Below are 27342 nucleotides of genomic sequence, written 5' to 3'. Positions count from 1 at the left end.
AGGTGGAGAAGTGGACTGGTATGCTCATTTATATGGGTATTGTAAGTATGCCTTCTTGGACAGATTACTGGTCAGTCAACAAATTGTGACACAATTCCAGGCATTATGAGCTTGAAATTACTCAAGAAATTTTGTAGGTTAATATGTTTTGCGAACAATGAGCTAGCAACACACAGTAACAACACACTAATCGGGATCAAATCACTTCGCAATTCTGCATTAGAAAACTGCCGTCAACAACAACAGCAACAACAACGACAAGTCAAATAATGAGATGATGGTGACTTATAATGGTACAAAGGCTGGCAATCTGCATAGTATATTCAAAATAACCACCACAAGTGGGGTTTCAAAATATTTGTAAGTGAAGATGTGTCATTCGTTATGTATGATTTTATTCCTTGTACAGACAAAGGAACACTATCACACATTACAGAAGCAGAAAAGTCTTTTTGGAATTGATGGGTAAAATGCACAATCAGTCCTAAGAAGAAGAAATACGGACTCTTGTGCCAGTAAATTATATACAATATGACAGTCTTGGTCACTGACGGGAGTATGGACCAAAGAGAAGATTTCAGCTTTCCCTCGGGAGTATGTGGAATGGTTCTGTGCTTTGTTAAAGAGAGGAATTGTTTAAAAACATTCATATAAAATAAAGCACATGCAACCACAGGAAAAAGACTGTGGTTTTAAATTGTAGCATGCACGCGCCTTTTATGAGCAATGTCACTTACAAGTAACATGCTGTATTTTGAAAAAAATAAATTTTACAGAACCCCAAATGCATGTAAAATTCTTTACATGACCATATACATCTAATTTAAGTAATCTTAACATATTTTCTTCATAATATTTCTGTATGTGGCCAATAATGGGCTAAAATAGAGATATACTCCAAAACTGAACTGACAGCTCAAACTTCTTAAGAACAATAGGCTTGTTATGTAAGGGAGATTTATGAGATCACACGATGGAAAATCCAGAATGGAATGGAATGTGCCTATCGCGACTCAGCATCTCCACTAATGGAGATTTATGAGAAATGTATATTGGTCACTCCAGTTGACCTTCATCGTATGGTAATTGGCTTCACCATTAAAAACAACGTAACTACTGCGAATATTCCTTCCGTAGAATGGAAAATAAAAAAGCACATTTTACTGTGGTACTTTATGTTTAGAGGGAGTTACTGCTTTGGACTATCCTTTAAAAAATAAAACTGAATACACTTTGGTTAACACAAACATTGGCAAAAATTCTTAACATCAACATTTTTTATCCCTTGACATCAAAGCTGCTTTGAGAGTTTACAAACCTGGATCATGTTCTGGTATAAATGATGATGGTGGACTTTCCCCCAATATTTCTTCAAGCTGTGCCATGAAATCCATTTTGGCCACGTTGTACACTTTACGTAACCTTGTTGCTGTGATTCCCAACTCCGATGTACGGCCAAAGAATCTAACATTATTTGTAAAAAGTCGACTCATATCCTGATCAAACGATTCTACAGTTTTATAATAGCCTGTTACAATATTCTGACCTAATGTTGTCAGATCAATTGGATCAGTAACACGCTGGTAATACTGAGGGAGTTTCTTTTTTGAAGGCAATGTCAGGAAAGGGGCTGCTAACATCTCTCCATGTTCATCTGCAACAAAAGCAAAGCATATTGAATTGGAATGTAATCTCATTAAAAGTTTGCACATCAGAGTTAAGCTATAAATTTACCTTTTGCAGATGTAACAACATTGTACAAATCCCTGAAAACATAGGCCAATCTTGCAGTCCTTGTGAGTTCAGGATTATCTTCCGCTTGTGCTAATCGTCGTGTTCTGATGTTTCTAGGAGTGGATAATGCATTCAGTTGGGTAAGAAACACATCTGACTGCTTGACCTGAGGTCGTGCATAGTTTCCTGCAAGTGGCTCTTCACGACGGGTTGCCTGCTTGAGACGTTCTCGTAGCCTCTTTACCTAAAGTGACATGATAGATATTATAAAGGCCTAAAATAGCTCCTGTAGTCTACATCAACACATTCCTACTTCTTGACTAATATTATAGGCAACAAGATTCATAATAAATACCTTTTCAAGATTTCTTAACAGAAAGCAGTGATGCATCTGTGCAAAACATCTCTGTTGGTGGGACATTGGCTTTACTGGAGTCATATTACAGTGTTTTTGACTTGATGAGCCTTCCCCAAGCCTCTTCTTATACTTCAGCTTATTTGTACTGCTGCAGATGCTGGTACTGCTTTTCCGGGAATTTTTCCGTGGCCGTCCTACCATTCGCCTTTCTCTCTCTTCGACTCGTGTCACTGATCCATTTACTCTCTGTGACTTGCCTCCTATTACTCCACGACACTGAGAACTTCCACATTTGCAAGTCTGTAAAAAAAGTGAAGTTTTCACACGCATTCTGGAAAGCTACACTCTACAACTAGAGTTATAAATTATATTTGGGTACATCACGATCTGTGATCCACAAATAAAATATGCAATTTCCAGCTCTCTACAAACAATAAATGGGAATTAAGTACCTTGACAACCAAATTGGAGTAGCTTTAAGGAGAAAACTATGGCTCAAAAGATAAATGCACTTTAAATGCCGCAAAAAATCCATTGTCTGTAGTGATAATGAAACTGCACATGGAAATATTCATGATATGGAACCAATATATTCCATGAGGGATGATCATTACTTACACACTGAAAAATTACTAACATATTAATAAAACATTTTGTTACATTTCAATAACTGTGAAATGTTACATATACAGGTTGTATACACGGACAAGAAAAAAAATTCCCGGATCTCCCAGTTGAAAATTCACTTTTTCCCACATGAAAATACACTCCTTCCAAGACGAAAATACACTTTTTCCATGATAAGCGACAGTGTAGTTTCCCTCAGAGCAGTAAAAACATCAATTCTTGGAATCATACAGGTTTTATATACACCAGCGGAGAACTTCCCCACACTTAAGAAAACCAAACTCAGCAAGGAGGGGGTGGGGTGAGAGAACGTGTTTTGAAAAGATCTTTGATGTGCAGCGCAATGTACACTGCATATTTTCGTGTTATGGAAGTATAAATTTGAATTCCACCTAACACAGCATGTTAATTTCCGAAGCATTGAGATACTGATTGCAATGCGCTTTTGTACGCCAATCATAGCTCATGTCACATGATCTCACCGGCCAATGACAGCAGATAATCAGAGAATAGGACATGTGATGTAGTCAGCCAATAGCATCATCACTGTTAAATAACGTGGACACAGAAGTAGGAAAAGTTAATGGTTTAAATTAATGTCCATAGTGTAGCTACTAGAAAAGCTAAGCTTTCACGTATAATACTGGTCTTTTTAGCATGTGTTACACTTCAAGGTACATCACACAAATGTGCCAATAAAATTTTTAACAATGACATTTATGTCTGGTCATCAGGGCTCGAAATTATTCCAAGTGGTTGGTACTCAAAGGGCTAAGTTTTAAATGAGAGTCAAACACTCTGTGATTTAAGAAATTCATTGCACATTCTAATGCATAACATAACTCATCTTCCATAAAAGGAAATTTTCTTTGAAAATAACGTTTTTAAAAAGACACATTTGCAATATTTTCCTGAGACTTCTTCAACATGGGTTCGTTTCAGCAGGTGCCAGAGAGCGCCAGAAAACAGGCGGGGATACTCCAAGATAATAGAAATTTTGTAAACTGTACTAAAATGCATAATTTGGCTTAAATAACACATTCATATGTCCAGATTTACAATGAAGTAGGCCCCAACCTGATATTAAGCTTTTCAGTGCAGTTTTTGGGATGCAAATTTTCTTGTAATACCAGTACTATATTGTCTCATGTTTGGTTCTTTATTATGGCATAATGCCATATGTGACGGAATATGAAAATGTGCACTTGAAAATTCAGTGAACAATTAAAACTAGCCAACAGTGTGGACTGAAACATTTCGTTTCTTATAAATTGACTGCATCTGTGGAAAAATTAAGAAAAGCCACATTTATTTTGCAAACCGACAAAAACGACTTCATTGTTGTGCAAGGCAATTAATGCCTGACATCCAAAACCATGGAAAGAAAATAAAATCAGAAAACTGAAATTAATAACATATCTTAGCCTGTGAATCAATTTTAGTGCTCTTGATAGCACCCAGCCACAGAAACCCATTTTGTTTTATTTGGTGTGTGAACTGTAAATGAAGAGAAAGCAGCAAAATCACTAAACATAAACACGGATCACTATCTCCCTCCTCACTACAACCCAGACTGCTCAACGCATACGTGAATCTGGCAACTTAGGCGCGCCAGAAAAATTTTTCTGGGTAGCATGACTACTTCCTGATACTGCTGCAGCAGCACTTTAAGTAGCCAGAAGCAGAAGGTACTGCTCATATGGAACTCAACTGCGCATGCGCAGGAGCCTGCTGGAAACTGCTCAAAACGAACTTAATGAAACAGTTATTACGTCATGCTATTAAGTATTCTATTATCTTCGTCCTAAAGCCTTTGACACATTTTGCTTTAGGCAGGCGCTTGTGTGTGCACTGTGTCTTGTTGTAAATGGCGCATTTCCTTTTGCAGGTTTTACTTTGGTTTTAGTCTGTTGTTTTCGTTTTATTGCTGCAATATTATTCTCTAGTAGTGTGATACAGTAAAAATCTTTGTTAGACTATCAAAATTACAAAAACTTAACTCAAGACTAAAATAATGAACAATTCCCGGAAGTCTGAAAAATTCCCGGGTTTTTCCCAGGTTTCCCTGTTGTCCCGGAGTGTATACACCCAGAAATACCACAAATACTAAATACAATATTGCCACACTCAGTTGAGCACCAAGAGAACTTAGACAATGATGCAGCTAGTTCATTTGGGTGAGAGAAACGACATCAGTTTCAGTAATGTGTGTGACATGTAATTACAGTAAACTGTGAAGCAAATTTTCCATCATAGACAAGTACTTTGCAATTTTTATTTGCCGTAGTTGGTCACTGTCAATCACCTACACTTACATGCTACACAGCAAGGGAAAAAATGACCCTCTTGCAGGGGATGGCGTGATTCAGCTGTACAAGAGCAACAGCTATTCCAAAACAGTTGGTTGTAACGAATATTACTTTTACACTGAGTGAGGAGTCAATACATATGCTAACTTCTATTATTGGGCTCCAGAAACAAAAGAATATAAAATGATTTACTGTAAGTCACCAAACCAGAAGCAAATGATGGGTTTCAATTTCCTTATAATCAATGAGTGTTGTAGAGAAGAAAAGCAACAAAGCAGCAATATTTGTGATACATACACTCCCTTTGCCTTGTGGTTCTCTTTCAAAAGATGTACAAATTATGTTTCAAGGTTACTGTAACAACTACAAATACATGAAATAAGTAATGTCACTTGGATATGCATTATTCACAAAAGTGACATTAGCAAAGGAACAGGCAACATTTCAAAATAGATTTATTTGAAGAATATGTATTAACCAATTTAACTTATGGATCAACATTAGATTGAAACTGGGTGTAACTGTTCTTAATTCTGGACTGAAGTATGTTCCATAGATTATATACAATAATACTAAATTTTTAGTTAATGGCCTACACATTAAAATGTTGGCCAATTTTATATTGAAAATCTTTTACCTGTCCTTCTGCAGGGTTGAACAGAGAAAAGTTGTAATCATACGAAAGTTCTTCAAGTGGTTCAATGTCCCGTAAAGCAAATAAAGCCATACGGAATAAGCCATTGACGCTCCATTTTTGCATTTCACAGTTTGGTTCACAAGAATGATTCACAAAACGGCCTGGAAACAAACATCCACATTATTACCATATTATGCAACACGAAATATTTCCTTCTACAGATATATCTCTAAAAAAAGCACCTTGAAGGAATTATCCGAATTGGATGGAAATTGGTAGATGTGATGTACATGTACAGACAAACAAATGGTTACATTTTCAGAAAAATACGAGATTTACTCAAGAGAAAGAGCTTCACATACTGAGCAAGTCAGTAATGTGTTGGTCCACCTCTGGTCATTATGCAAGCAGTTATTTGGCTTGCCATTGACCAAGTTGTATGTCCTCCTGAGGGACACTGTGCCAAATTCTATCCAATTAGCATGTTAGATCATCAGAATGCTGAGAAGCTTGGAGGCCATAATGCTCCAATCAATCTCAGTTGGGGAGAGATCTGGCAACCTTGCTGACCAAGGTAGGGTTTGGCAAGAACAAAGACAATCTGTAGAAACTTTCGCCTTGTAAATGTGGGCATTATCTTGCTGCAAGCTGTAAGCCCAGGACGTCTTGCCACAACGGTCAACAAAATGGGGCATAGAAGATCATCAGCATACCACTGTGCTGTAATGGTGCCACATACGACAATTAAAGGGGTCATGCTACGAAAAGAAATTGCACCCCAGCCCATCGTTCCTGATCTTCACACCTTATGGCAGGGGCATTTCTTGACAAGTATTTGGCCTAGAATCTCGTTTAATGGAGTAGAATTGTCTTCAGTGATGAGTCCTCCATCGAGCAAAGCCCCAATGACGAGCGAAGATATATCTGGAGACACCCTGGATAGCAGTGAAATAACAAGCTGACTGTTGCCTGTCATACTGCCCGACAAACAGGCGTGATGGTCTGGGGTGCCATTTCTTTAAATAGCAGGACCCTTTGGCCATCATCTACAGCACAGCAGTACGTCGATGATTTTCCCTCTTTTTTTGCCCTTCACGGCAAGTCATCCTAGGCTTAGATTTCAGCAAGATAATGCCTGTCCGCACATGGCGAGAGTTCCTACTGCTTGTCTTAGTGCTTCTCAAATCCTGCCTTGGCCAGCTAGGTGACCAGATCTCTCCCCAACTGAGAATGTTTGGAGCATTGTGGACAGTGCCCTCTAACCAGCTTGGGATTTTGATGATGCAACATGGATGGAATTTAGCACAATACCTCTCAGGAGGACACCCAACAACACTGTCAATCAATGCCAGTTTGAAGAACTGCTTGCATAAGGAGGAGAGGAGGATCAACACATTACCGACTTGCTCAATTTGTGAATTTCTTCCTCTTGAATGAATCATTCAATTTATCTGAAATTGTAATGATCTGTTAGCATGCATGTGTAAGTCACATCTACTGATTTCCATCCCATTCGGATTATTCCTTTGGGGTGCATCGTTTTTTTTTTTTTTTTTTTTTTTAAGAGAGTACTTCTACACACATCTACCAAGGCATTTTGTGCATTAACAAACAGCTAACAAACAGTATGCTACTCACAAAATTTTTTGGCTAAATGTAATTAGTCATCTGTAATTGACATTACTGAGTAAATTTTGCTCATTCACTTCCTTGTCCCCCCACCTTCCTTTTTTAACAAATATAGGAAAACGTTAGATCACTGCAGGAGCCTGCAGCTAGCTGATAAAACTGTTTGCACATAATTTCTAATACATTCTGTGGTACCAGACGCTCTACAAATTATCAGAGAAATGTTGCTTAAGTTCTTCACACAAGAAATATTTTTTTCACCTAAACAAATTTCTTTTATAGTCTAAATGTTAGCCAATTTAACTCAGTTTGTGAATGGCTACACAGAAAGTTGTCATTAATTCTGCACTTTCAAAATATTAACTATGAAAATTAATATCTTATTCACTCCTGACTTAGTGTCAAAGGCTGTGCTGACCTTTTGTCTTCCTTTGCAATACATACAGCTGAAACTATTTCAGACTTCTTGATTGTCTTCAAAAGAAGTCCTTTACTATTGTTTCTTTTAATATATTTGTTATTTAATTCTAAATAAGTGTGCCATTTGGTCAATTAACTGTGTCATTTGATCAAACAGAAATACCATTCAGTTTGACGAGATTGTGGCTGCAGTGAAGAAAATTAGTAAAAAATGACACATCTTCAAAAAGAACTTGTTACTTATAGAGTAAACATTGTTTTCTTTGTTTTATGCCTCTTTTTTCCTGGATTCACATTATTACAAGCTACACAAGTTAAACTGTCTCTTGGGACTGTAATAAAGTCTTATTAAGATCAAACACTTTTTGCTCTATTCTAAATCATCTCCAGCAGCCATTGTAATAATATGACTTTTCATGCAATTTTGTTTGCCATGATCATGAACAGTTCTCATTTTTTCACTTACTACTATAAACAGTATTAAATTATCATCATTACTCATGCCCCCCACCCACCCACCAAGCACAGACATTATTCTTCATGTTCTTCTGGTAGATTTTAGCATACGACACTTTCACTAACACTAAATCTGTATGATTATTAGTTTAAATAATGATTGTGTGGTCATTCATTATGTCTTTCTTTTCAGTTGTTGCCTTTTGGATCTAGAAGATCTCTTGTAGGGTCAGAAGGTGTTTGTTGTTACTGAATCTGACTATGTTCATGTCTGATTCTATTATGGTAGGAAAAGAACAATCCTTCTAGACAACACAATAATAGTATCATATAAATAAGGCAAAATACCCACCCTAAATTACCCACCACTGCACCACAGTAAAGCAACAATCAATGCACACACAAGTTATGGATACCTCTCACTCCCACACACACACATCCACACTAAAAAACATAAACACACAGGATATAGCACATGCACCTGCTACTACCAAAGCAAGAAAAAAAGATAAACAGACCCACAATATCAAAGCAAGGTACAGGAAATAAACATGAATATAATTAGTGTTAGTGGAAGTGCTGTGTGCTAAAATGAACCACACATGTGTAGAAGAACACGTAGAATGATTCCAGAATGAGATTTTCGCTCTGCAGCGGAGTGTGCACTGATATCTGCCAGGAAGTTTCATGTAGCATGATGTGAGAAACAAAAAAACTGGAGTAATAATGATAAATTAATACTGTTTACAATTTTAACTGAAATTATGAAAACTGTTCATGATCCTAGCAAGCAAAATTGTAAGAAAAGCCATGTTGTTACACTGACCACTGAAGATGCTTTAGAATAAAGCTAAACAAGTTTTGTCTTCAAAAGACTTTTATTACAGTCATGAGAGATGACAGAATCAGTATAACTTCTAATTGTATTCACAAACCAAAAGATATTCCAAATCAGTTCAAAACAAAAACGTTCTTCCTTAACAAAGATTATATGTAAACTAACAGAAACCAGCAGCACCAGAAACTGAATAAATGAACTACACAAATTTAGTAAACTTACCATCTCCTCCCATTCGATGCCCATCAATCACGAGGCCACCATCCAAATTGAGGCAATAGTGATGAGTGTCATTTATGTAACGTGATGCCATTCTGTCTTTGAATTCTTTCTCACTGACAACTTCACCGACATACTCCAAAATAAATTCTCCTGCCCTGATAGGATATTTGGTTCTAACACCCCATCCCTGGAAGATATTGATAATTTTAACACCACGTATACATAAAATTTAAAAGAGAGAGACAGTATAATGAGTAAAGTAAATGGAGTAATGTAGATAATGTTAGAAGAGCACAGAAAATAACATATGACAGTAAACAGAACAGTACAGACATTTAACATAAAACTATACTAGAATAAATGTAAGAAAAGCCCATTAAAGCATGTAAATGAAATGGGAGAGATACCAGGGGAAGAGGGAGGGTATGAAGGAAGGAGAGTGAAGGAAGGATAAGTGAGGGTGAGGAGTTAGGGGAGAGGTTGAGAAGTTAGGTGGGAGGGTAAGGAGTTAGAGGGGAGATAGAGGAGTTATGGGGGTGGTAGAGGAGTTAGAGGGGAGATAGAGGAGTTAGGGGGGTGGTAGAGGAGTTAGGGGGGTGGTAGAGGAGTTAGGGGGGTGGTAGAGGAGTTAGGGGGGTGGTAGAGGAGTTAGGGGGTGGTAGAGGAGTTAGGGGGGTGGTAGAGGAGTTAGGGGTGGGGGTGGTAGAGGAGTTAGGGGTGGTGGTGGTAGAGGAGTTAGGGGGGGTGGTAGAGGAGTTAGGGGGGTGGTAGGGGAGTTAGGGGGGTGGTAGAGGAGTTAGGGGGTGGTAAAGGAGTTAGGGGGTGGCAGAGGAGTTAGGGGGTGGTAGAGGAGCTAAGGTAGAGGGAGGAGAGGAGTTTGGGGGAGGGGTGGCAAAGGAGAGAAGTTAGAGTGGGGGTAGGAAGGGAGAGGAGTTAGAGGGGTAAGGAGGGGAGAGGAGTTCATGGGTAGGGAGGGAGGGAAGTTCTAGGTATAGGGAGCGAGATGAGTTGGGGGGGGGGGGGGTAGGGAGGGAGAGGAATTACGGCAGGAGGGAGAGGAGTTAGGGCAGGAGGGAATGGGGTTAGGGCAAGAGGGAATGGGGTTAGGGCAGGAGGAAGATGAGCTGGGAGGGTGAGAGAAGTTAGGGGGGAAGGGGATTTGTCAGGGGGAGGGATAGAAGTCAGGGCAATAGGGAGAGTTGTTGCAGGGGAGGGACAGGAGAGTAGTTAGGGGTTAGGGCAGGAAAGAGAGTAGTTAGGACAGGAGGGAGGAGAGTGATGGGAGGATGTGGAGGAGGTAGAAAAGGAAGGGGAGTTATGGGAGGAGGGAGTGGAGTTATGGGAGGAGGGAGTGGAGTTATGGGAGGAGGGAGTGGAGTTATGGGAGGAGGGAGTGGAGTTATGGGAGGAGGGAGTGGAGTTATGGGAGGAGGGAGTGGAGTTATGGGAGGAGGGAGTGGAGTTAGGGGAGGAGGGAGTGGAGACAGGGGAGGAGGGAGTGGAGACAGGGGAGGAGGGAGTGGAGACAGGGGAGGAGGGAGTGGAGACAGGGGAGGAGGGAGTGGAGTTAGAGAAAAGAGTTAAGGGTGGAGGGTGGGGGGGAAGTAGAGGGGAGGGGAGAGGGGGTTAAAGGAGGGAAAGAAATTAAGGAAGGAAGAAGAGGCAGTGAGATGACCAGAGAAGAAGAGGTATGTGACACTCATGAGGTGCTTTAAATACCGTATTTACTCGAATCTAAGCCGCACTTTTTTTCCGGTTTTTGTAATCCAAAAAACCGCCTGCGGCTTAGAATCGAGTGCAAAGTAAGCGGATGTTCTGAAAAATGTTGGTAGGTGCCGCCATAATTAACTTCTGCCGTCGAATATGTGTAGCACAGGCATGCTTTGCAGGCACAAAGACAAATACTGACGCCAAAACCTCTGAGTCAGTAAATAAATTTAAAAAAAGGTGGAAGAAGAGCTTTTTTCTCCGCCCCGAGTTTCGACCACTGCATTTTCATACATTATCCAACGAAGTAAATACAAATTCCATATTGTTCATCTTCGAATATAGCAGCATTTCAATGTACTACGAAAATCCGACTGGCAAGACTGTTTGGGATGTTTGTCAATATGGCCAGTTCTACGTTCTGAATTTTTTCCTACCCCTGAGAAGTGATGGTTTCTAATATGAACTTTTATGAATTGTGAATCACATGCAGTATTCTCTTCACCATAAGAATAATACGAATATAAACATTTTGCCATGTATTCTTTCGTGTTTGCTGCTATCTCATTTAAATCCTGTCTGTCTATTAAACTACGAAACTAGTGTGAGACAACAGCAAACGCGGAAGAATATACATATCATGTCATGTTTATATTCGTATTATTCTTATGCCTAATAGTGATACAGTCAGAAATGAATCACGGCAATTGAATAGATTTTTAAATCTAAGATGACTCTAATTTCTGTGCAGAACATAATGTACAAAATAGGCGTCTGCAAAGATTTTCAAACGGCGAAAATTTTTAGCTAAACTCTCGTTCAGAACATCTTGTCATACGCAGTCTATTATTTGGTTCTTGTTGATCGTTATCAAAGAAAGCAGCAGTGTAAGTACCAACAAATAGCAGTCTCGTGCCATTGTTTCGCTAATGAGACAATTCCTCTCTCTCTCTTTTTTTATATATCGTAAGTGGCGCCAGCGCGCTCAAAAGCAAGCCATGCTGCGAGCGGCGAGAGGTCGTGAACACACATTGACAAACAATGCATGACACAGTACAATAACGCATTTTCAGCTCAGAGTGACGTAAACACCTATAACAAAGAGAACAGCACTTATCAGATCAAAGAAAAATAAGCAATTGGTTCAAACCAGACGAAGCATGTGAAAAAGGAAGGGTACCCGTATAAATACGGACGGAGCGCCTGACGCATAGCAATGGCTACCTGGTAAAGCTTAACTGCTAAGCTTACGACTCGAACCAAACTACTGTAGCTGTATCGTCATTCATTCATCCTAAATTGTGTCTCATATTACAATGGACCAACTTTGTTTTGATTTGGAGGTGCGGCCTAAAACTTTTCTCTCCCTTGAATTTCGAGTCTCAAATTTCAGGTGCGGCTTAGATTCGGGAAAAATTTTTTTCCTTTGTTTCGAGTCTCATTTTTCAGGTGCGGCTTAGATTCGAGTGCGGCTTAGATTCGAGTAAATACGGTACATTGTTTTTGCCCTAATGTATTATGCACTGACGCTAAAAGTCAGCAACATGCTGTAGTGTTTCAAGAATTTCCACTTAAATTCTAGACCCATTTCCTTTGACCGTCTCGAACACCCCATATTTTAAATATAAGTGAGAGAGAGCCTATCTACTGTGTGTCACCATGGATTAAGTGTATCAGATGGATGCTGTATTCCTTGACTTCCGGAAAGCGTTTGACTCGGCACCCCACTGCAGACTCCTAACTAAGGTACGAGCATATGGGATTGGTTCCCAAGTATGTGAGTGGCTCGAAGACTTCTTAAGTAATAGAACCCAGTACGTTGTCCTCGATGGTGAGTGTTCATTGGAGGTGAGGGTATAATCTGGAGTGCCCCAGGGAAGTGTGGTAGGTCCGCTGTTGTTTTCTATCTACACAAATGATCTTTTGGATAGGGTGGATAGCAATGTGCGGCTGTTTGCTGATGATGCTGTGGTGTACGGGAAGGTGTCATTGTTGAGAGACTGTAGGAGGATACAAGATGACTTGGACAGGGTTTGTGATTGGTGTAAAGAATGGCAGCTAACTCTAAATATAGATAAATGTAAATGAATGCAGATGAATAGGAAAAAGAATCCCATAATGTTTGAATATTCAATTAGTAGTGTAGCGCTTGACACAGTCACGTTGATTAAATATTTGGGTGTAACATTGCAGAGCGATATGAAGTGGGACAAGCAAGTAATGGCAGTTGCGGGGAAGGCGGATAGTCGTCTTCGGTTCATTGGTAGAATTTTGGGAAGATGTGGTTTATCTGTAAAGGAGACTGCTTATAAAACTAATATGACCTATTTTTGAGTACTGCTCGAGCGTTTGGGATCCCTATCAGGTCAGATTGAGGGAGGAGATAGAAGCAATTCAGAGGCGGGCTGCTAGATTTGTTACTGGTAGGTTTGATGATCACGTGAGTGATCTCTGGTGGGAGTCTCTAGAGGAAAGGAGGCGTTCTTTTCGTGAATTGCTACTGAGGAAATTTAGAGAACCAGCATTTGATGCTGACTGCAGTACAATTTTACTGCCGCCAACTTACATTTCGCGGAAAGGCCGCAAAGATAAGATAACAGAGATTAGGGCTCGTACAGAGGCATATAGGCATTAAATTTTCCCTTGTTCTGTTTGGGAGTGGAACAGGGAGAGAAGATGCTAGTTGTGGTACGAGGTACCCTCCGCCTCGCATCGTATGGTGGATTGCGGAGTATGTATGTAGATGTAGATGTAGGCCTTCTATTCAGCTAAGAGGCAGTGTTGGTCATGACGCTGTTCCAGGGGCAGGCTTCCACTTTTAGTGTGCACCGCCCTATTGTTGTCCCCTCTGTGCCCTCTGCTGTACTCCTGTCACCGGCAGCCTCACACTCTAGTGAGGCATGCAACTGTGCCTACTTATATGGAGCCCGCATATTTTGACCTGCCCTCCTCCCTCTCTCCTTCCCCTTCTGTATCCCTTTCGCTGATGGTCAAACCCGCTGACATAAGTATTTACCTGCAGCAGGCCCATGCTTACACTGAGTTCACCCACCACAGATTTCGTCTTACACTTTGTGCCCGGTGTTGTTGCCAAGTGCTCGGTCGTCAGCTGTCTGCACCAGCCAAGTGCTGAGTTTATGCCTGTGCACATCTTTACACGATTTCGGACTACCTGCTTCCAGTAGAGTGATTCTAAAGCAAGTCTTATTTCCTCTCACATAGTTTGTTCCCCAGTTATTATTGAGCCACTGTTGACCTGTGAAGAACTCACGCTGACAGTGTAGTGTAGCGGGATTCATGCATGTGTCGATACTAAAAAAACTATCAAAACAGATTTCCAACTGATGTTATCTATTAATTAAGATACATATTCATGGTTACCTTGTCCTTTGTCATGAACTTTTCCAGCCCTGGTGCCCATTCATGCTTTTGTATTCGTTGGTTTGAACAATAATCCTTGCACGGACAAAGCTGTGGAGAGCATTCAGCATAAACCATTCGATTTATGCACTCCTCACCACATCCCTTGACACCTGGTCTACTTGGTAGTGGACAGTTACAAGCCTGTGCCTCATACATGTACGTTGGTTTGACATCGTAATACACATCTACAAAAGAAATACACATGCATATAATTAGTTTAAGTAATTCTAATAATGTGCAAGTAAGTTATACAGTTATCTTTCAGAACTCTGTGATAACACTTACTTGTGCGGATCTTTTTGTAATTCCAAGACGGTACCCGATCTCGGCCTGGAAGCTGGCTGTGTGTATGTAACCACCACAAGTCATATGGCAATTTGAACTCCAGTCGTCTCTGTCGCAAATATTTTCCGCAGTGGTATGGTGGAGGAAGAAGACCATGCTGGTGTTCTTCGGGCCTATAGATAAGTCTGGATTTTCCCACATCTGCTGGTGGCCGCCTAACACTGTAAACATGGTAATGGAAAGGCCTTGGTGGAATATAAGTAATGGAAGGAATAAAGATAACAAACAACCCACCATATAGCTGAGACATTGATCTGTAGGTAGGTGCATAAATATAAATGAGAACACTGCTGAGCTTTCAGATGAATCTTTCTTCAGAACTAAGCTCTGAAGAAAGATTCTTGCGAAAGCGTGGCAATGTCCTCAGTCTTGTTTCGGTGCCATCAGACACTCGATGCCTCAGCTCTACAGAGAGTCATTACTCAGCTATACAGATAGTTGTTGCCTTCATTCTTATTATGAACACTGTAAACATAATGAAAGAGATAAGTAGGACTAAAAGACTATATCTACGAGGTCCTTTTTTTTTCCAACCTCCAATAGGCTATAAATAAAAGACAAGTTCATAGAAAACATATTACCAAAATTTTTGTACACTTATGGTTACTTTTCAATATAATCACCGAAAAGATTGAGACAGTTATCATACCTGTGGACAAGCTTTACAATACCATCTTCAAAAAATTTTGCTGCCAATGAATGGTATGAAAGTGCTGCCCTCCTAGCCATGTCTGTGGTTCAAGGAAAAGGTGAAAGTCGCGGGGTGCCAGGTCAGGACTGTCCGGCAGATCATCGAAAATTTCCCATTGAAATTGTTCAAGGAGCCGTTGGCTGGTTGGATTAAAAGAGGGGGAGGGACCAAACTGCTAGGTCATTGGTCCCTCGTTCCGATTATTAATTCCAGAAGGATGGGAGTAAAATAATCAAGAAATACAAAACACAGCTGGAAGAAAGGAGAAAACCACAAGAATGACAGAAGGGCAACAAACACTAAAATGGACAAAATCAGACAAGAAAATCAAAGAGAAGCAAGAAACATGTGGAAGAGATCAAAACAAGAGAGCAGACTACCATGGCTGGCTGGCCATGAGAATAAAAAGGAGAAGCCAGATACTCTGCAACACATTAAAACCTCCACTCTAAAAGCAGTAGGGTGGAAGCCACAGAGGGACAAAGGACATGCGCTAAAACCTAGATCAAATGATAAAACCCAACTTCACGAATAAAACGTAAAACTAAAGCTGCTGTTGAGGCACTGTCGCCAAACACTGAAGGTAGGGTGCTGGGAAAGTTAAAAGTCCATCGCAGAGGGGCTAGAAATGGGCAGTCCAGCAAGAGGTGGACGAGCATCATTTGTGAGGCATAGCAACACTGAGGAGGGTCCTCGCGATGGAGGAGGTAACCAAGTGTTAACCACATATGGCCAATGCGGAGCACAACGGAGGAAAACTGATTCCATGCGAGAGGACCGCATGGAAGACTTCCACACATTTGTAGTATCCTTAATGACATGCAGTTTGTTGTGCATTCTGTTAAGCCATTCCACCTCCCAATGCCAAAAAACCCTGTAGCATAAGACAGAATGCAGGTCAGTTTTGGAGATGCCCATTCCAGATGCGGTTTCTGCTTAGCCTGTTTGGCCAGCCTGTCGGCAAGTTCGTTTCCTGCGATTCCGACGGGTCCTGGGGTCCACACAAACACCACTGAATGACGGGACCATTCCAGGCCACAGATGGACTCCTGAATGGCTGGTACCAAAGATGGCGAGGGTAGCACTGGTCGATAGCTTCTAGGCTGCTCAAGGAGTTAGTGCACAGGTGGAATGACTCATCAGAGCATGAGTGGATGTACTCAAGAACATGAGATATGGCCGCCAGCTCTGCAGTGAAAACACTGCAGCCATCTGGAAAGGAGAGCTGTTCAATTATGTCCTCTATGAACATAGCAAAGCCTACGTGACCACCAGCCATCAAGCCGTCGGTGCAAACCACTTCATGGTCCCAGTACATGTTGAGAAGCGAGATAAAGTGACAGCGGAGAGCCACAGGGTTAACGGAGCCCTTAGGGCCATGCGAAAGATCCAGAAGAATCTGCGGCCTAGGCGTACACCATGCAGGTGTATGTGAATGGGGAGGTGGTAATGGGAAGGACCCCAGTTCAGACAGAAGGGACTGGATGCGAACTGCAACTGTAATCCCTAACCTGGGCCGCTGATGCAGGAGATGAACTGCCATGGTTGGGAAAAGGAGACGGTATTTCAGATGTGCAAGAGAACTAAAATCATGTGTAACATAACTGGTGAACAGTTGTGCATGCCTAACCTTCAGTGGAGGGACTCCAGCCTCCACCAGGACACTGGTCAGCGAACTTGATCTAAAAGCTCCCATCACTAGGCGACCACTCAGAGGTGCACTGGGTCGAGTAAACACAACGCTGCAGGCGCCGCCAAACCATAAACCAGACTCCCATAGTCGAGGCGGGATTTAACAAGAGCTCTGTAGAGCTGCAGCAGCGTAGAGTGATCTGCACCCCAGTTGGTGTTGCTCAGGCAGTGTAGGATATTGAGATGCAGCCAGCACTTCCACTTAAGCTGACGAAGGTGAGGTAGCCAAGTCAATCAGGTGTTGAAAACCAGTCCTATGAGTCGATATGTCTCCACTACAGTGACTGGATCTTCATTAAGGTAAACTTCTGGTTCTGGATGAACGGTGCAACACCAACAGAAATGCATGACACACGACTTTGCGGCTGAAAACTGGAAGCTGTGGGCTAGAGCCCATGACTGTGCCTTGAGAATGGCTCCCTGTAGGTGCCGCTCAGCAACACCAGTACTGCAGGAGCAGTACGGAATGTAGAAGTAATCTACATACAGAGAAGGCGAGACCGATGGCCCTACAGCTGCTGCTACATCATTAATAGCCACTAAAAATACAGAGAGACTCAATATCGAGTCCTGCGGAACGCCATTCTCCTGAATATGGGGGGAACTATAGGAGGCACTGACTTGGACACGGAAAGTACGGAGTGACAGGAAGTTTTGGATAAAAATCAGAGCGGGCCCTGGAGACCCCACTCATACACTGTGGCAAGGATGTAATGTTGCCAGGTCGTGTTGTTTGCTTTACCTAAGTCAAAAAAGACGGCAACCAGATGCTGACATCTGGAAAAGGCTCTTCGGATGGCAGACTCGAGGGACACAAGATTATCAGTGGTAGAGCGACCATGGCAGAAGCCGCCCTGACATGGAGCCAGTAGGCCACGTGACTCCAGGACTCAACCCAACCACCAACACAACTTATGTTCCAGCAGCTTACAAAGAAAGTTGGTAAGGCTGATGGGCCAGTAGCTATCGACATCAAGTGGGTCTTGACTGGGTTTGAGCACTGGAATGAGGGTGCTCTCCTGCCATTGCGATGGAAAGATGCCATTGCACCAGATCTGGTTGAAGGTGATGAGGAGATGTCGCTTGTAGTCAGATGAGAGATGTTTAATCATTTGACTGTGCATCCAATCCAGCCCAGGTGTGCTGGGGCAATGAGCAAGGACGCTGAGGAGCTCCCACTCTGTAAATGGGGTGTTATAGGATTCACTGTGCGTGTAATGAACGGGAGGACTTTCCTTTCCATCCCGGGTTTGAGGGTGTGAAAGGCTGAGGGGTTGTTTTCCAACACAGAGGCCCGAGCATAATGCTCAGCAAAGTGCTCAACAACACCATTTGCATCAGTAGATAACACAACACTGATGTTAATGCCAGGGACACCTGTTGGGGTCTGGTACCCAAAAAGACGTCTGATCTTCGTCCGGACTTGGGAAGGTGATGTATGGCACCCAATGATTGACACATACCGCTCCCAACACTCCTGTTTCCATTATTTTATAAGCTGCCGAACGCGGGCACGGAGCCGCTTAAAGGCTACTAGGTACTCTAGGGAAGAGTGCTGCTTATATCACTGTAGAGCTCACCAACAGTCTTTAATTGCCTCAGCAATTTCTGGCGAGCAGCAAGGGACTGTCTTTCGCTGGGGCCACCCTAAAGAACGAGGGATCGCGTTTTCTGCCACAGAAACGATTGTTGTAGTGACCCGCTCAATGACAACATCGATGGCACCATGTGTGGGAGATTCAGCGGTGACAACAGAGCTGAAGGCTTCCCAGTCTGCCTTGTTTAAAGCCCATCTGGGTAGGCGTCCATGGGCATGACACCGGGGGAGTAACAGGAAGATGGGGAAATGGTCACTACCACACAGGTCATCATGTGCTCTCCAGTGGATAGGTGGGAAAAGGCCAGGACTGCAAAGCGAGAGATCAATGGCCAAATATGTGCCATGTGCCACACTGAAATGTGTGGGGGCACATGTATTTAAGAGGCAGAGGTCTAGTTGTGACAGTAAATTTTCAACCTCCCTACCTCGGCCAGTAAGCATGGCGCCACCCCACAAGGGGTTATGTGCGTTAAAATCTCCCAAATGTAGGAAAGATTTAGGGAGTTGATCAATCAGTGCAGCCAATACGTTCAGGGGTACTGCACCATCTGGAGGAAGATATACATTGCAGACAGTTACTTCCTGCATCGTCCTTGTCCTGACAGCCACAGCTTCAAGAGGGGTTTGAAGGTGCACAGGTTCACTACATACAGAGTTCAGTATATAGATGCAAACTCCACCTGACACTCTATTATGGTCGCTATGGTTCCTGTAATATCCCTTATAGCTGTGGAGGGCAGGGGTCTGCATTGCCAGGAACCAAGTTTCCTGGAGGGCAATGCAGAAAGCAGCTGTAAAGCTTGACAGTTGCTGTAGCTCAGCCAGGTGGTAGAAAAATCCACCGCAATTCCACTGGAGGATTACGTGATCGTGAGACTGGGAAGGCATGAAACACTCAATGAGGCAGTCTACGCCTCTGGGTCACCTGTTGCCACCAGATGAGTATCTGTGCAATCGACATCCATTGTGTCTGAGGGCCCAGCGAGATCTAGGTCCTCAGCGGACGCCAGAATCTCCACCTCATCCTTTGTAGGTAGTGGTGGTGTGGGTACCACGTTAGGGCCTTGGTTCTTTGGGGGAGGGGGGTGTGCCTTTTTCTTTTCTTTTTAGGTTTCTCTCGCTGCTCCTCAGGTTTGTCCGGCTGGGAGGGCTTCACTGATTCAGTCTCAGGGACTGAGAAGGACTGTGAAGCCCTACGACCAGCTACCTGTGGTCTTACGCTTCTTCGGCTGAGAAGTGGGGACTGACGTCCCCGATGGTTGGGAGGGTGTTGCTCCTGAAGTAGGTTGTGCACGAGCAACAGGGAGGGAAGTGGCCCCCCACAATAAAGGGGGCAAGTGGAGTCTGTCAGCTCTGAGAGCCAACTGTACATGGCAGAACAGAAGATGGTAGAACTTTTGTTGTAGCGGCGACGTAGGTTGACGTCATATGCACAGGACGTAGTCTCTCATATTCTCTCTCAGCCTCAGTGTAGGTTTAGTCGATCCAGGGTCTTGTATTCCATTATTTTTCTTTCTTTCTGGAGAATCCTGCAGTCTGGCAAGTAAGGCGAATGGTGTTCTCTGCAGTTGACACAGATTGGAGACGGGACACAGGGAGTATTGGGATATGAAGGATGTCCACAATCCCGACAGGTAACGTTGAAAGTACAGCAGGAAGACATATGGCCAAACTTCCAGCAATTAAAGCACCGCATGGGGGGATGGATATATGGCTGTACGTCACAGTGGTAGACCATCACCTTGACCATCTCGGGTAATGTGTCTCCCTCAAAGGCCAAGATGAAGGCACTGGTGGCAACCTGATTATCCCTCGGACCCTGGTGGACATGCCAGACAAAACGGACACCTCGTCGCTCTAAATTGGCACGCAGCTCATTGTCAGACTGCTAAAGAACGTCCCTGCAAAATATGATACCATGGACCATATTTAAGCCCTTATGGGGCACGATGGAAACAGAAATATCCCCCACCTTGTCAGAGGTGAGTAGTGCCTGTGAATGGGAAGAGGATGCTGTTTTTATCAAGACTGACCCAGACTGCATTTTGGACACGCCCTCCAGCTCCCCAAACTTGTCCTCTAAATCAAGTAGCCGTTGGGTTGTGCCAACAGTGTGTGGATGAGCGTTGTCATGGGTCAACACGATTCCTGAAGTCAGCATTCCTCTTCATTTGTTTTGAATGGCTCTATGAAAACGTTGTAAAGTTCCACAATAAGCAGCTGCATTGATAGTGGTTCTGGGCTGCATAAACTCTACAAGCAACGTACCTTTTTAGTCCCAAAACACGGTAGCCATAACCTTCCAGTTGTTGAATTTTTTTGGTTTGTTTGATGAATCTGGATGCATCCATTGCTGTGATTGTCGTTTTGTTTCCAGTGTCTCGTATTGGGTCCAAGTTTCATCTCCAGTAACTATTGATTTCAAAAAGTTCTCTCCTTCATTGTGATAACAGTCAAGGAAATTAAAAGCTGACGCCATTTGGTGACTTTTGTGGATGTCTGTCAACATTTTTGGAACACAACGAGCACAAAGTTTTTTGTAGCTTAAATATTCAGTAACGATAGAGTGTACGAAATATCTTGAATCTTCTGAAATTTCCATAGACAAAGCAGTTTTGGTGAACCTACAATTTTCTGTAACCAATCAGTCAATGCGTTCAACAAGGTCAGCTGTAACGACAGATGTTCGTCCCTGGGACCCTTCATCATGCATGTCATATCGGCCATCTTTAAACCTTCTGCACCACTCATGAACACCACCATCAGTCACAAAGTTATCACTTGGCTCATTCTCTGATGAATTTCTGCTGCACTATTCCCTTCTGCTTGCAGGAACCAAATACTTTGTAATTCATACTTGGCGGGAACAACAATGACGGCCACCATGTTTACGTGGCTGTAGTGCAACGCAGACTGATGCCTTGAGGTCGGCAATGGCGGAGCGTGTAGTGCGAGAGTTGCGCAGTAGACTACAGCGCATATCCACTTTCTGCCGCTCACGTAGCTATACTGTGATCGGAGGTTGGAGGGGGGCAAAAAAAAAAAAAAAAAAAAAAAAAAAAAAAAAAAAAAAAAAAAAAAAAAAAAAAGGGCCCTCGTACATACTACAGCACAGCAAACTGACACACACACACACACACACACACACACCTTTCACTACACATCTCTTCGATTGAAAGTACTGATATTCTTTTCAGGTATTCCGACAATGTCTCATCACATAAACAGAAGACACTTCTAATTTGGAGTGCTTTCTGAACTATTCTATACTCTGTATTTGCTATAACCTGAAGCTCCTTTTCCTTAAGCAAAAAAATTAACTTAGCATTGTATGAAGAAATGGGACTTCTTATTGCAGTAAACACGAAAACAGTTCAGTGGCTCAAACAAATAAGGGTATTGTACTACGTCAGGGCAATATAAGTATTGATGATTACCGGAAGCAGATGATTTCTGAAAATATATGGTGCATATGGCAGTGAACAAGTTAAAACTGAAAAAAATAATGATAAAGGATGGAAGGGGGACTGCAGTTTCTTTCAAACTTTTCTTCCCAGAATAAAAAGTAACAGCTATTTCGCACTATTAGAGTTTCTTTAAACAAAATTTATCTTGAATAAATGATCGTAACTTATTTTAAACTTACTCTGTTTTATAGTAGTCTGAAAATAACCCAGCCACAAGATATTTCTTTCTCCACCGAGGCTGTTTTTTACGCTGAGAAGACTTTGTAGATTCATCACCCGAAGGAACATCACTACATATCATACTTTCATATGGAAGCACTTCACTGCTGCAAAGAAGTTGTAATAAGAAACCAGATTATTATAGAACCAACACACATCAAAAATGTAATTTTACTGTACAACTGCCGACTCTGTGACAACTTAAAACAGGTGACTTTACGAAGTTCGCACATAGCAACTCCTCAACAGGAATGGTGTGATGAGTACTGATGAGGCCACACGTAAAACTGTGTTTACCTCTACCAACACTTATTGTTTTGGTGCTAGAAGATAAATTAAATTTATTTTCCATGGAATATGAATGAGAATTTCGACTATCAGATAGTCGCATTATATAATAATTAACAAAAATAGTACAAGCACATATGAGTTAAGTGTTAACTTTGCATAAATAACTTACAGTTATGGTACTCAGTATCAAAAGATTATAGGTATGTCAAGATGTACTGTACAACATTAAATGCACAAAGAAAAATATATTGCAAAAATTAACTTTTCACTTTAAGCAAAAGTCATGTTTGGTAGTCATATACACAGGATATAAAAACTGTGATTACAATTCAGCAGCTGGAGCGGTACTTTAGTACCAACTATGGTAGGAATGCCCAGAGTCAATCCGGTTGGACCAAAGTTCTGTTACTTTGTACTGTTCCTCATAAAGTGTAATATCTCCTAAATTCCTTGTAACAATCCAGGGCAGACTTTTCTTTTACCTCAGAAACAAACAGGTCACTGTATCAATCTCTATATCTTTGCCACTTTCCTCATTCTTAAATTTGAATCAGTTAACTAAAGAGAATGACTTCTCTACTTGGAACAGGAGGCACCACTTAAGTATCACAGCTAAGTGGCTAGTGGGTGGCTTGCAGCATACCAATTACAATGTTCCCACATTCTCTATATTTGTCCATCTCTGTTTTCCTTGTGAGGGTTTGAATAAAATCTCATTTGGATATCAAATTACCTTATGACTTCTCTGAAATTAACATTGTAGGTTTAACAGTAACCCACTATCCAGGCAAGTATTTGACAAGAAATGTTCTTCTGGAGGTGTGTCTACTTAGCAAAAATGATAATAGTGACCGAAACTGTCTCATGAGCAATCTGACATGTTTTTCTTTGAAATAAAATTAATTAAACAAATATCTTTAATGAAGATGCCCATATTACTTACTATGGAGTGAGCACTGTATCTAGCACTAGTACAGAAACTTCGGTGCTTCAGTTTTTGCTGCTCTAACTAATAAATAGAAAGGGGAATAACTTTCATTTTACAGTCACAAGAAGAAAAGCAATACTGTGTCACTATATACATTTTAAAAGGATTTTACTATTAACACCACAAATAAATAGAGAAAACAACTGAAAACAGTGTACTTACACATCATCTCTGTCAACATAGTCCTCACGACATTTTCTATAGCGCTTTGGTGGAGCAACAGGCTCATCTTGTGACAAGTCACGTCTCCTCTTCCTCCTAGGTATTTCTTCATTGGGTGGTAATACCATATCTTCCATAGCACATGAACTCTCATCATCTGTTCCATAACCTTCCATTTTTGCACCAACATCACGCAATGCACCTCTGCTTTTCTTGCTACTACTTATTACATCGGATTCAGTGTCAGTATCATCTTCCACTTTGCAGGCGCTTTTTCGATTTTTGTTCTTATCTCTAGAGTAAAGGTCTAAGGTAGTAGTACTAGTAACACACTCTACTTTCTCTTCCCTGATCTTTTCGTCCGAGCACTGAGGTATTTCAGTTGTTTCCGACTTCAGTGATTCAATTTTACGACCCTTTGGTTTTTCACTTTTTGCCGACACTTGGTCCCTTTTATTTGGTGATTTGGTCTCTGTGCACTGAGTCCCATTAACTGAACTGGAATTCAAAATTTCACTATTTGACACTAATGCTTCATTTATCACAGGTACGTGGAGTGATGTAGCTGGTGATTCACTGGAATTTTGTACTTTCTCTGACAGACAGTTTTGAATCTGTTCCAACGATTTATCAATCAATGGTGGTCTCTTTTTCTTCTTTCTTTTTATTGGAAAGCCAGTTCTGTTAATAGTTTTCCTTCTTCGAGCTCTTTCTTTCACTGCCCCTGCTGCTTTTTTCAGAAGCTCTAGTGGAGTTAATTTTGTAACGTGGATACGCACATCCCTGATTAACTTTCTCCTCTTTAGATGTACACGTTTCAGGTTTGATTCTTCCCGGGCTGATGCTCCATTAAGACGTTTCAATCTGAGACTATGAAATGTGTGTGTTCCATGTTCAGTAACACTGTTTTTATCACTACTAGAACTCACTTTTGAGGAAGGAGCAGGCCTTGTCTGCACTGTCCTGGTTATAACGGGAGATGTCCTGCATGGCTGTGGAACAGATCTTCCTGAAGTAACAGTCGATTTTTCTGTAGGTGGAATTACTGTAGGTGACTGCACTGATTTTGAAATGTCTTTTACACTGGTGTCACTAGTTTTACTAGCAGGTAAATTGCTTTTGTTAGTACACACAGTTTCTTTTGATAATGCACCTCGTGTTACGGGTGATGAAAGCTTTGTGGCTGTTACTGTCCTGTTTCCTGTGGACACTTTACTTAATGGTGACAATGATTTAGCAGCTGCCACTGACTTTGTTTGTGAAGATGCTAATTTATTTGAAGCTGAATTGGTTTTAACTACTGTCCTGTTAATGACTGAACTTACACGTTTCGGCAACATAGCTGTTTTCGAAACTGATGACGATAACCTGTGGATAGGAGATCCCACCTTAATGGTGGGGAAACTGGACTTGCTCAATACTGGTGATGATGGCTTTACATGTGTAGGAGAAGCAGGAACAGTGGAATCTGGCTCAGCAATTTTCACTGACGGTTCAAAGATGCCTGGTGGAACTTTTGGCTCAGCAGACACCGAAGAAGATCCCTGAACAACTGCTGTTGGTGCGATTGTTGTCACCACTGATGACGATGCTGTTGTTATTGTAGTTGTCACTGTCGCTGCAACTGCACTGGTTGTTGTAATTGCAGTAACTGAGGATGACAACAATGGTGCAGTAGACACCGGCAGTGGCACACTGACAGCAACAGGAGTGGCAGTAGAGTTTATACTCGCACTACGTGACGCAGTTCGTTTGCTTGGTTGTGGAGGAACATTATGTGAAGAACTGTTATCACCTGTTACATCTTTGTTCTTGTTAACTACCACACATGGTGTTTTTGCACTATTGCAAGTAGCAGCTACAACATTCTCTAATCGATGCCTTTTTTTAGGTGTGACAATTACAGTGCGTTGTCCCTGAGGGGTTTTGTCAAGACATGGCGTTGTTGTATATTTGGTTATACAAGCCTCTATAGTTTCATCTATGGAATTTCTGGAAACATCTGCCAGCAGTTTGGACTTTATGTCGATCTGAGCACAATTCTTATTAGCTGCATTTGTCAAGCAGTTTGTTTTATCACCCAGTTTTTCTTTTGAAACTGAGCATATCTTCTCTGCTGGTTTTATCTGATTTTTACCAGCTGTTGCCACTATGCTTGTACTGCTTGTACCACCCTTCTCTTTCTCTAGACACAATCTCTCCATTCCACTTGTTTTCTTGCTGTCAGTGGGAATGTCTATTTTTGTAGTATCTGCTGATGTGTTAACTGGCTGAAGGTTTGTTGCGGTTGACATGTGGTAGTGACGTTTCTTCAAAGGAAGCCTCTGTTCATTGCTGGCATTAGCTTCAGGCCGTTCATGACCCTATAACAAAAATAGACTGATTGTTATTTCCAAACTTTGCAACTAAACAAAAATACTGGAGACTCAAATTATATCACAAACTACAGTAAAGGAAAGGCACCCTACAGTTGTGTGGGGCATTTTTCAAGACGATATCGAGCAAAATGTGCTACAGACTGTACAATGCAGTATGTATCAAAATAGTATATGCGCTATTTGAACATGAATTTGTGTATAACCCATATGTATAACAAATATTTAAAATATAATAAAACCAATGTCCAGATAAGTGTAGATGAAACACTTGAGCAGGAAATGCTGGGCTGTGATTCAGTGTAGCTATTATAGCATTTAAGTGAAAGAATGAATAAGTATTCCTTGTACGTAAATACTTTTATGATTCTTCAATACATACACTTATGTGACAAAAGTCATGGGATATCAATATACAAATACATAGATGGCAGTGGTATCATGCACACAAAGTACAAGATGTCCCACTCGAAAGAGGCCCCACAAACGTGTAGCAATTCCACTGAAATTACACTGTGTAATTTGTGGCAACGGTGTGTCTCTGCACATCACTGTGGCTGCAGCTCAGTGTTTCGTGTTTAGCAACAAATGGCTATTCTGTTGAAGAGCGCATGTTTTTTGTGAAACAATGTTGGATAAATTGGTTTCATTAACACATGTCAGTGAATGTTAGTTGAAAGGTTTGGTGACCAGCGTATACTGTCTAAATGCTGCATACAACACTTAGTGAACAAGATAGAGAGCAATTGAATGATGTTGGATATTCATGGCAGGGGACAGCTGCCATTATTTGGGGGGGGGGGGGGGGTGACTGATGTGCAACAACAATTGTTGGCCTCTCCTGCAAGGTCTGTTCTACCAACGTTTTTCTCAGGAATGTGGAATGTCACAAACTCGGGACAGCAGTTCTACATCTCTCACAGTACAATTCTGTGGTGTAATGAAAAATCCACATGCACTGGATGAGCAACCCCTGCATTCACAAAAGATTGGCGTGTTCTGTGCAACATCAGAGTGTCGCATCATTAGACATTCTGTTTTCCAAGTCTAATGTGACAAGTGCAGTTTGCACTGAAATGTTTCACAAATTTGTAAAATAGCTGGGTGATGAAGAACTTACCCTCAGCTGGTACCAACAGGATGGGGCCACAT

The 27342-nt window shown here is 41.7% G+C and overlaps 1 protein-coding gene across 1 annotated transcript in view; it reads right to left on the bottom strand.

The window, feature by feature from the left end:
* Window positions 1–27342, bottom strand: part of LOC126198544 (histone-lysine N-methyltransferase ash1) — a 341958-nt gene that overhangs the window by 40084 nt on the left and 274532 nt on the right. Inside the window, exons 10-18 of the mRNA XM_049934952.1 lie at window positions 23816–26178; window positions 22335–22481; window positions 14646–14866; window positions 14319–14545; window positions 9231–9417; window positions 5666–5826; window positions 2090–2392; window positions 1735–1978; window positions 1319–1654 (exon numbers count right to left, since the gene is read on the bottom strand). Of these exons, the coding sequence (XP_049790909.1) occupies window positions 1319–1654; window positions 1735–1978; window positions 2090–2392; window positions 5666–5826; window positions 9231–9417; window positions 14319–14545; window positions 14646–14866; window positions 22335–22481; window positions 23816–26178 (4189 nt within the window). The remainder of the gene's footprint in view (window positions 1–1318; window positions 1655–1734; window positions 1979–2089; window positions 2393–5665; window positions 5827–9230; window positions 9418–14318; window positions 14546–14645; window positions 14867–22334; window positions 22482–23815; window positions 26179–27342) is intronic.

Source organism: Schistocerca nitens, chromosome 8, assembly GCF_023898315.1.
Source record: "Schistocerca nitens isolate TAMUIC-IGC-003100 chromosome 8, iqSchNite1.1, whole genome shotgun sequence".
Lineage (NCBI taxonomy): Eukaryota > Metazoa > Arthropoda > Insecta > Orthoptera > Acrididae > Schistocerca > Schistocerca nitens.
The sequence above is the reverse complement of the archived record's forward strand: the minus strand, read 5'-3'. Positions and strand labels throughout refer to the sequence as shown.